We start from the raw sequence: 10,815 nt of genomic DNA, 5'->3' as shown, positions 1-10,815 counted from the left end.
TGTCCTTCTGCCTGAATACATCCATCCCACCCTACTCGGAGTCAAGATGGGGGAAGTTCAGAGAAACAGGAAAGAGCCCAGAGCAGATTTATTTTCCTTAGATAAACTTCATACACAATATAGTCAGGAGTCCTCAGCTTTCACCTAAAGGTCAGTACTTATTGCAGTTAGGCCCAGTGGCTCTAATGGTGGAAGGGAAACTTTGAGAAGGCTGCCTGTGTTCAGAGACAGGATAATCGTTGAAAGGCAAGGGGTCTGCCCTGCAGGGGGGCGCACTGGGCAGGGGTCAGGAGCAGGAGGAAAAGAGCGTGGGGGCAATGGGGTGGGCTGGGCTTGGGCAGGCTGGGGGCGGCCTCCCTCCCGGAAGCAGTGCCCGGGGCCGTCTGGCCAGGACCTGCAGGGGGGACAACAGAGCCGGGACCACGAGGTGTCTCGGGGCCCTGGCTGGTGGGGCCAGTCGGCGCCTCAGCCCCGCCGCAGCTCCTCCAGCTGGTGGGCCACCTTCTCCAGCTCTGCCTCGATGGCTGACAAGCTCTCCAGCTCCTGGTCCTAGGAGAGAACCCCCAGAGTCAGCCGGGCACTGGAGCGTGGAGCGCACAGTCAGCCTGGTGGCTCCCAGCTTAGCTGTGTGACCTTGGATGGGTGGCTTTGCCTCACTGAGCCTCATCTATTTCCTGGGGACAGTGAAGCTGCCCTGCTGCACTGCTCTGAGAAGCCGGCGTGCAGGAGTGTGTGCCCTGACCCCATCCCTTCCCCAGTGGACTCATTCAGGCCCACCTCCCCCTCAACGGCTCTGGGCAGACATGTGGGAAACCAAGCCTCTGGTGCCTTTCAGAGCTGCTCCGAGTCCCCCAACCCCAGGCCAAGGCTGTGACAGTGGCTTCCAGGCTAAGGCCGTGCCTGGGTGTCCTGTCTGCTGCAGGCCTCCCTACCCGAGGGGCAGGGGACCAGGACACAGGCTTGAGGACGTGAGCACTGTCTGGACGGAGCCTCCATCCTCTGTCCCCGTCACTGGGTCCCCAAGCTCTGGCTGCCAGGGTGGTCCAGGGCAGCCGGGGACCCTCTGCGACTGACGCCCACAAGAGCATGCCCTCAGATTCACAGCAGGAGTCAGCCATACCCCAGCTTTGACCGAGAGGGGTGATTTTCCAGGAGTCCCTGCCTGGGGCCCAGTGAGAAGAGACGGACAATGGTTGCCAATGAAATGGAGACCCTAGGGGCTCCCATCTTAGAGTAACACCCCAGGCAGGAGTTCTGTGATTCTGGGGTCATTTTTTCTAAAACCTTTGGGCTGAGTCGGGGGGCCCTGCCCTGTCCAGTCCTCAGGACTCGGGTCCCCATTTCTCCTGCCTGTAGTCCAAGGTCCCCTCTGCCCGTGGAGAAGGGAAGCCAGTCAGTCCCTCAGGGCCCCTGGCTCTCCCCAGTTTCTGTGGGTGGGGAAGGCAGTGATGAAAGGTGCCAGCCTTGGGGAGGGGTGAGAGGCAAGCAGCTGCTTCCTGAAGGCCTGTCCCCTCAGCCCCTGGGGACACAGGCAGATGAACTCTCAGCGCCAGCTGCCAAGGAGGAGTCTTCTCCCCCTCAGACTGCTGAGACCCAGTCCCAGGCCCAGAGAATGGGTTGGGGACCCGAGGAAAGGGCCGTATTGTCTTCTGGGTGGGCAGAGAAGAGCACTGGGGCCACAGCTTCGGACACATCCCAGCCCCCATAAGGCCCTGATGCCCCCCGGAGAACTAAAGCCTGAACCAGGGACCCCCCCGCAAGGCCTCCCCCAGCTCCAAGGTGCTGTTGCCAGCCCGCCCCAAAGTCCCATCCCATCCCCTCCCATGGTATATGTCTTCACACCCCTCTGAGTTTCCCAAGTAGCCTGGGCATGGCTAGGGTTTCAAAGCTCATGTGCATTCTGATCATGATAATGAGGTGGGCAGAGAGGACTTCTTACCCCTATTTCACAAATGAGGGAACCGATGAGGCTCAGAGAAGGGGAGTGACCTCCCCAAGGTGACCCAGCTAGGAGGAGGTAGACCCCCGGTCTTCTGGCACACGCCCATGCCTCCTCAACCCGTCACCACCAGACCCTCCCCACTTTGCCATCAGGGCAGGAGGCGGGGCCTGAGCCTGGGAGGGGGGTGTGGCTGGACTGCCTGGAGGTCAGGAGAGGACACGCTGGGCCAATGGTAGGGCCTCCCCAGACACCACCTGTCCCTCAGTGTCCCCCCATGTCCTGCCCTCCAGCTCGCAAGGCCAGTGGTACCCCGAGCCTGGATTCCCCCAGGCAGCAAGCGGCCCTCCCAGGCCAGCCCCCGCCAGGTCCTTTAGTTTCCAAACTCTTCTCTATTCAAAATTCCAAGCGCCATCCATCCATTCTTCTGTTTCCAAACCTGCAGAGGCTCCCTACTGCCTTTCGGACAAAGGTCCCTCCCAGTGCCTCTGGGATCCGCTTTACTCGCCAGCTCTTCAGCTTCTGTGTGCTGATCTGAACGTTTCTGTCTCCTGTTTGCCTGTCCACCAGCTTTCCTGGGTGCCCGCTCCCCCCGACACGCCCTTTCTCCTGGGCCTTCCCAGTCTCCTGAGCACCCCCTGTCCAGGTGCCTCTCCAATCCCGACTCCAAGGGGACAGTGTCCCCTCGGTGATGCGGGGCAGTATGTCTGGGTGCAGCTGCCCCCCAGCTGGGCCCGGGGCCAGCTCCCACCCCGTACCAACCTCTGGTCTGCGGTTGGCGCTGCCCTCCTCCTCCTTCTTCTCTTCCGGGTAGCCGCGCACCTGGAGGGGCAGGCCGGCCTCCACGCTGTCCTCCCGGGAGTTCGGCCTCCAGCCTCGCCGCAGCTGCAGCCCGGGACCCCTGAAGCCGTAGCCCCGGGCCCGGAAGGAGAGCCTCATGGAGCGGTCGGGGTCCTCCTCTTCCTCCTCCTCCCCCTCCAGCCGCTTCTCGGCCGTCAGCTCCTTGGCCAGCTGGTCCATCTTGCTCCATCGCTTGGCGTCCTCCCACTCCTTGGAGAGCTGCTCCTCCTGCTCGGGCTCCCCGCTCTTCCCGCCACGGAAGAGGACTTGAGGGGCCCTTGCCATCTCCTCTTCCTCCTGCCGGGAGTGTGCCCACTCCCCCTTCCCCTCGGGGGGCTTGGCCTCCTCAGCCCCCATCTTCCCGGCTCCATCCTCGGGCCAACCTGGAGCAGCTGGTAGATAAGAGCGGGAGAATAAGGGAGCGGCTGCCACCTTTCTGGGTCCCTGCCACTCCCTTAGGTCTCTCTGTGGCCACTGTTGTGACCACAGACCCTGTACGCCAGATCCAGCTCAGCCTCTCACAACAGACTCCCCTTGGAGGGAAAGGTCACCTTGACGCCATGCTTTACAAGACCCTCTAAAGCTCCAAGTCACCTCTTCCTTAGCCCTCTCATCCCAGAAGCCCCAACCCAGGGATCGCCCGGCTGGGGAGGAAGGAAAGACCCTGATCAGGCCCTCAGGAGGAGCCAGGACCTCTTCCTAAGCCCTGGTTGAAGCTAGCAGTGTCCCCAGACCAGCCTGTTCCCTCCAATCATGCTGCTGCTCGGTTCCCAAATCCCACCCACTCACCCTGCAAAGCCCCTCTCCCCTCCTGGGGGTGGAGAGGGGCTATGTGGACTAGTGGAAGATGCAGGGTTTTGGAACCAGACAAACCTGGGATGGAATCTCCGCGTGTACTACAAATCAGCTGTGTGACCATGGGCAAATTACTTAACCTCTCTGAGCCTTGGTTTCTCATCTGGCAGATGGGAATAATACCTACCTTTCAGGGTTGTTGAGAAGGTAGAATGAGATTATGGATCAGGGGACCCCCCTCCCACCCATCCCCCTCTCCCCAACACATCTGCTGAAGTCTCAGACATCAGACACAGTCTCACCCCTCTGCGTCTCCTTGTTGCCGAGGCTCGGTGGGGGTTTAAACGCTGCGGTGGGCGGGCTTTCTTCCTCCGGGACGGCCTTCTCTCTAGCCTCCGCCTCCTCCCACTTCTTCTCCTCCTCTTCTCTCTCTGTCTGCCTCCCTTGCTCTGCACTCAGGCCCTTCTCCCTGCTGGCTGGACCCTGGGAGGGACCCTCGCTGTCCTCCTTGGCCTGTGGGCCTGGGTATTTCGGGCTGGGGAGGCTGGCTAGGGGGTGGGCGTTGGAGGGGGCCTCCTCCTCCTCCCCAGGGGCCTGGTTGTCCTCCTCAACCTTGGGCCCCGGCCCAAGCCCTGGGGAGGCCTGAGGCCTGTCTCCATCCGAGTCTTCATCACTCTTCTCCACCTCTTTAGAATCGTCTCTTTTTTCTGCAGCATCCTTGGAGGACACCTCTTCTGTCACCTCTACAGAAACAACAGAGCAAAGTCAGGCCCTGAGGACCAGATCGGATCTCCCCCGGGCCCAATTTCAGATCTTAGTCACTGTATCTCTAGGCTTCCAGCAAGCCCAACCCAAGACACACAGGAGAGAATTAGGGCTGCCCTCTCCATGTCTGGGTTTGACCTCAGCACAACGGGATTGTGTTTCTTTCTTTGTAATTCTGCCTCTCGAAGGAGAATGTGATGACCCCTTGAAAATGACCCCAGAAGATAGAGCCCTGAATTTAAAATTAAGACAGCAGTTGAACTGCTGTCTGATCTTGGGCAAGTTCCTTAACCTCTCTGTGTATTGGGCACCATTACTGTGACTTCCTTCTCCCTTCTGCAAGCATTCTATCTTGAGCATCCTATGAAAGTATTCAATTCCTCAGGATTTGTCAGCTTTCATTAAAGGCATTTACTTGTACCTGCTTTGAAGACAGCTTTTCATCTAGTAAAAATCCCTCCCATTGCTAGAAATGATTACTGTCAAACAAGTCACTACCAAGTACATTCCACCATTTGACCAGGACGCCAGGTGGAAGTGCTCCCATGCCCACTTTACAGAAACTCAAACCAATCCTTAGAAAGGTAAGGTGACCTGTCTGTGCTCACAGATGGCAGAGCTGAGCCTTAAACCCAAACCTCCGAATGCCAAGTACAGGGTGCCCTTTGCACTGACGTGTGGCTGTCTCCCCAGTGAACGCTACACTATTCTCCCTCCTACAGCCCAAGGCACACAGCCAGAGTCAGCCAGACACTCGTTTCCATGGAACCACAATGTGTGAGTCCCTGCCGTGCCTCAAGCAGCCACCAGGGTGAGAGCCCTGGCCCACGTGAGGGCACATTGGCAGGCTTCCCCTCTCAGCCCCAACAGATGACCACCGAGGTCCCTGCTTCTAGGAACTGGCCCTGGTCACTCACCTTCCACATGCAAAGAATAGGCCTGCGGGGACAAGCGTGTGAAGCGTGTGACTGTTTCTAGCCAGAAAGGTGAGTTTAACAGAGCATCCCTCTGACCTAAGCCATGATCTCTGTGACCCCTAAAAGCTCTCTGTTTTCAAGAAGGATGATCCAGGACTTTCCTGGTGGTCCAGTGGTTAAGAAACCGCCTGCCAGTGCAGGGAACATGGGTTCAATCCCTGGTCCAAGAAGATCCCAGATGCTGTGATGCAACCAAGCCCACGCACTAAACTACGGCGCACTGCAACCTGAGAGCAGCCTCCACTCACCCAACCGGAGAAAGCCCACACGCAGCAATGAAGACCCAAAGCGGTCAAAAATAAAAAATTAAAAAAAAAAAGAAAGATGATTCAGATTCATTTAGTATTTCAGACCTACTCCTCTGGGATCTTGCTGCCCCTAGGCTATGCCAGGGCACCACTAAATTCCCAGGAGGACAGGCATTGGGGGCGGGGGCCCTGCCTCGGTGGCCACTCGAAAGAGTTGATGCTGCCCACCTGCCAGGCCTCCTGCCCGAGAGTGCCATTGCCTGGGATGGGCAGATGGGACCCATCAAGGGCTGCAGAGTGAGACGTACCGTCTCCAGTTATGCCTTAGAAAGGTGCTTCAACCTCCCTGGGTCTCAGTTTCCCCATTTGGAAAGAGAAGGAAGTAAGAGCTCCCTTACAGGACCCAAAGGAGAGGTTTCTGACTCCACAGGACCCTCGGTCTATTGTAACTACTGTTCTCTTCATTATCCCACCCCTGGTCTCTGGCCAGACGTGTCAGCACTGACCTTTCGGCTCGGCCTGGTCGTTCGGCTTCTCAAGCACCTCTGAGAGTTCATCCTCGTAACTGCTGTGCTTCTTCTGCTGATGTGTCCGCTCCTTGGCTCCTGGATAAGAAAACGAGAAAAGCATCCCATTTGGTCTGAGCCCCGCATGGTTGGCTGTGAGAATGGAGGCCTCTGTTTCCTCATCTGTAAAACTGGGCACGTCCTGTTCTGGGCCTGCCCAGTGAGAGAATGAGGGGGCAGGAGCTGGTGGGGGTGGCGGGGAGGGCTGGCTGCCCCCTCCCAGCTAGGGCCCGTCACACGACCTCATCACCTCTCCAGACTCCACTTCTCACCTGTGAAATAAGAACGCGCCTTGCCTACTGCCTCATGGAGTAGCGAAGACTCAGAGTCGAGGGCTCCAGGAGTAGGGAGTGGGGAACCCTTAGGACCTGGCTGGTAGTTAGGTCAGTGGTCCCCAACCTTTTCGGCATCAAGGATTGATTTCGTGGAAGACAATGTTTCCATAGATCGGGTCGACAGGAGGATGGTTTGGGGATGATTCAAGCTTAGTAGGGTTTGAACTTTAAAGAGAATCTAATGCCGCTGCTGATCTGACAGGAGGCGGAGCTTGGACGGTAACGTGAGTGATGGGGAGCAGCTGTAAACAGAGGTCGCCCGCTGCTCACTTCCTGCTGTGCGGCCCAGAGATTAGGGACCTCTGGGCTAAGGGACCCTGTAGCAGGAGGTAACAGTGACTGCTTGTCCCCTAGTGGGGGCTCTTGATTCAGGCAACACCTGTCCCCATGGACCCCCATAAGCCCAGGCAGAACACCTGTCTGCATCAACCCAGGCTGTGCTGCCTCCTCTGTCTCCACTCACCCTGGTTCTTGACGATGGCCCTGGCCAGGCCAACTCTGCAGCCAATGCTGGTTTTCCTATGACGGGAATTTCTGGGGTGGCCAGAGGTGCCTGACATGGTGGCTGTGGACCAGGGATTATGCCCAGATCTGGCCCCTGGCTGACCAAGCTTCACATCTCCTGGTTAATCCTATGCTCTGTGACCTTAGGTGACCTGGGCAATCCAAGACTTGGGTGCTCATCTATAAAACAGGGTGGCTGCCTCGTAAATGGTAGGATAGAGGTGTGCAGAAGGCATTATGAGAATACAGAAGAGGGAGTGGGTGGATAGGTAAATGGATAGATGGATAGACAGACATGTAGATCTATCTCATCCTCTTAACAGAGAACAATAATGTACCTGTATATTGGACACCGTTTATATTGAATACACACACGTGTGTGTATGTGTGTAAACAGATGTTTCGGGACACATCTTCCTATCATAGTCTTCATTGACATTACATTTAATTATTTAAATATAATGTCACTCAATAATTAATTTAAAAATTACCATATTGTATCCTAGCAACCATGTGCAGTGGATGTCTGTCTTCCAGGACAAGTGAGCGAGAGGAACAACGGTGTGCTAACTTGGGGAGGGCCTCAGGGAGCCTTCCAGCTGTGATTATTTTCACTCGCTTCTTCCCCCAAATCGCTCTCCATTAGTACATGTGGCCCAGTCTGCCCCAGAGGCCTCAGAGTAGGGGCCTTCCCTGAGCCTGGGCAGCCTTTGTGCCCCAGCCCACCCCACCCAAGCCAAGCCCTGAAGATGAGCCTTTACTTCCTTTGCAGGGAGATACGAGACTCCCGCTCGAGGGCCCAAGGATGCCCATGCCCCCACCCCCAAGTAAACAGCCCCTTCCCACAGGGAGGTGCAGGGCCAGGACCCATTTCTTCCAATTTTCCAGGGAGGCCTTCTGTGCCTCACAGGAACCCAGGAAGGAGCCTGGGACTGGGCAGAGTAGCTAACTCTGTGGGATGACATCAGCCTAACCCTCCATTCCCAGTATCCTATCTGGGCTCTGCTTGAATATCCTCAGTGACAAGGAGCTCACTACCTCACAAAAATCACTCCATTCCCAAGAGCATCAGTGGATTTTGTTAACCTCTTGGAGAAAGACACACCTCACTCCGAAAGCACACTGGAAGTCTGGGCTGTGTTTTGGGGCAAGCGAGATCCTGCTTTTCCTATCTCCCCTTTGAGCAGAAGCTCACAAGAGCAAAGAGGCCCCTCCTCTCTCCTGGAGACCAATTTCTTTCCCATTAAACAGAGAAAAGAAGTCCTCTCTGTAACCTAGTCTTGAAAGTGCCCCCTCTAACAAGGCTGAACTCCAGAGACCACAGGGTTTTAGAAGAGCTGCTTCTGGTCTTGGGATGTCCTTAACTGATTGTGTGATCTTGGACAGGCTGCTCAACCTCTCTGGGCCTTGATCTCTTTAAGTGCATGAATGATAGGACCAAGTGGCACAGAGGACTCCACCAACCACCCTATACAACAAGGTGGTAAGTGAGGATCAGACACAAGACCTTGCTCAACCTTCCACCATGGTCTTTCTGACTCTCAGTTACTGGAATTCACCCAGATTCATGTGCAGTGGTTGGAAAATACCTTGGAGAGCGAGGTCTTGGAGCTCTTTCAGCAAATTCTGATGTCGCAGGATTGAGAGGATCCGTTCATCTGCAATGAAGGGGAGTCGTTACGGGTGGTTTCCAGAAGACAGCAGAGAAAGAGATTGCCATCAATATTTTCAGCTGAGCACAAGGAACTTAAAACTCAAAACCCTGGTGGTAGCAGCAAGATTGGGTCTGGAGATAACACTTCTGAAATGACTTCCTTTCCAAGTTTGCTATCGTGTCAGGAAGGTCAGCCACTGTCCCTGCACCTAGACTTCTGCCAAGAGATGGCATCTCCTGCAGTGATGCAGGAGTGTCTCTCAATACAACCTGTTTTCCCATTTCCATGCCTCTGCTTGAGCTGTCCACTTCACCTGGAGTACCCTCTTTTTCATTTTTCTACCTATTGATTTCCCACTTTTCTCTTAAATCCCAATCCTAACTGGCGACCCAATCCAGTACTCTTGCCTGGCAACTCCCATGGACGGAGGAGCCTGGTAGGCTGCAGTCCAGGGGGTTGCTAAGAGTCAGACACGACTAAGTGACTTCCTTTCACTTTTCACTTTCATGCATTGGAGAAGGAAATGGCAACCCATTCCAGTGTTCTTGCCTGGAGAATCCCAGGGACAGGGGAGCCTGGTGGGCCACCGTCTATGGGGTCGCAGAGTCGGACACGACTGACGTGACTTAGCAGCAATGCTAATGTTGGATCCAGCCAACACTGACTGCCTCCTTGCAAAAGCTTTGCCCATCTCATGCTCACCCACCCCTGATGTTCCTTTATTCATCACACATCTACAGGGCACCTACCAGGTGCCAGTGGTTGTCCTCAACACTGGGGATTTAGCATACAAAATCTTCACCCACAGGGAGCTCACATTCTGGGGGCTTGCTGTTCCCAGCCCTGGTTTCATTCTGCCCAGAATTCTAGTTAACTGTGTTCATATCACTCCTCTCTGCTAGACTGTAAGCTCCAGGCACACAGGGCTGTTAGCTTTTCATCTCTCAGCACCACTCAGAGCTCAGCACAGACCTGGTTGAGGTAGGCACTTGGTCAGTGACTACTGAATTAAATTGTTGATTTCCATCAAAAGCCACACACCCATGTCCTCGCCTCCCAGCCCAGCAGGCAGCAGCCCCTCATCCCGAGCCTGGCCCATACCTCCTCGGAGTGTCTCAAAACACTCCTTGCTGACCGGCATGGGGCTGGGCTTGGAGAGTGTGTCAGAGATGACCTCGACAATACACTTCATCACCTGGGAACAGAATGGGGCCAGTTAGGGCTGGTTTGGGTGTGGGACTCAGCCCCTGGAAGTTCCAAGGCAAATTTCTAAGAGGACATGATGATGCTCACTTTTGTTTTCAGGACTCCATGGATGCCTAGCTCAGGGGCACAGCTGTGCTTCCCAAGCCGGACAATATTAGCAGTAATACTAAAAATCCACATACAGTGCTTACCAAGTGCCAGACACTCCAACCACCTGACCATCAGAAGCCCCTCTAAGGTGGGGGTGGGTACCCTGCACCCTCTCATCCCAAGTGTTTCTCTACAGATGGGGAAGCTGCTCCTGGGCATTAGAGGTGTAGTCCTGCAAAAGCACTTTAGTCTTGCAGATGCCCCAAAGGTCAGCTATCGCCAGGAAGCCTTTCTGGACCACCCAGAGGAGAACAAAGACCTTTCCTGGCTCTTTCCTACTGGAAACAAGACTTGGAAAACTGTCTCTAAATATCTATGGGGTTGTCACAGGCAGGGAGTGACAGATTCACAGCCTGGCTCCATATTCACCAGCTGAATTCCCTGGCTGGATGTGGGCATACATCTACTACATTCGGGTGCCCATCCCAGGCCAACAGCAGCCATTTCTCTGAAAGTCTTGTCCAGTGCCCAGCAAGGTGCTGTGGATAATCAGACATCTGATAAATGGATGATATTTGAAGATGGTGCCAACTGTAGTGTGACATCCTAGCTGTGTGATCTTGGGCAAGCGACTTGACCTCTCTGAGCCTCAATTTCCTCCTCTATAAAATGTGAGTGAGAAGATCTTCCGACTCCCCTCCCAGGGTGATGGGGCACAGATGGGAAAATACTCTGTAACACATGGAGTGCCACACACAGTCAGGGATGGATTCGCAATTTCCAGCCTGCTTCAGCTGCCTAGAGCTGGGGAGAGGAGCAGGAAGTGTCAGACAAGCATCAGGCAACACAGTGAGGAGTGAGGGGGTGGAAGGCTGTGTCTATGGGATGCCAAGGC

At 55.4% G+C, this 10,815-nt stretch overlaps 1 protein-coding gene across 1 annotated transcript in view; it reads right to left on the bottom strand.

Moving 5' to 3' along the window:
• Window positions 1-56: 56 nt before the first annotated feature.
• Window positions 57-10,815, bottom strand: part of CHGA (chromogranin A (parathyroid secretory protein 1)) — a 12,447-nt gene continuing 1,688 nt past the window's right edge. The window contains exons 2-7 of the mRNA XM_010836206.1: window positions 9,726-9,819; window positions 8,559-8,627; window positions 6,071-6,169; window positions 3,877-4,317; window positions 2,702-3,171; window positions 57-549 (exon numbers count right to left, since the gene is read on the bottom strand). Of these exons, the coding sequence (XP_010834508.1) occupies window positions 466-549; window positions 2,702-3,171; window positions 3,877-4,317; window positions 6,071-6,169; window positions 8,559-8,627; window positions 9,726-9,819 (1,257 nt within the window). The 3' untranslated portion in view covers window positions 57-465. The remainder of the gene's footprint in view (window positions 550-2,701; window positions 3,172-3,876; window positions 4,318-6,070; window positions 6,170-8,558; window positions 8,628-9,725; window positions 9,820-10,815) is intronic.

The sequence above is a fragment of the Bison bison genome, unplaced genomic scaffold, assembly GCF_000754665.1.
Source record: "Bison bison bison isolate TAMUID 2011002044 unplaced genomic scaffold, Bison_UMD1.0 scf7180017864061, whole genome shotgun sequence".
NCBI lineage: Eukaryota > Metazoa > Chordata > Mammalia > Artiodactyla > Bovidae > Bison > Bison bison.
This window is presented reverse-complemented; position numbering and strand designations above follow the sequence as displayed.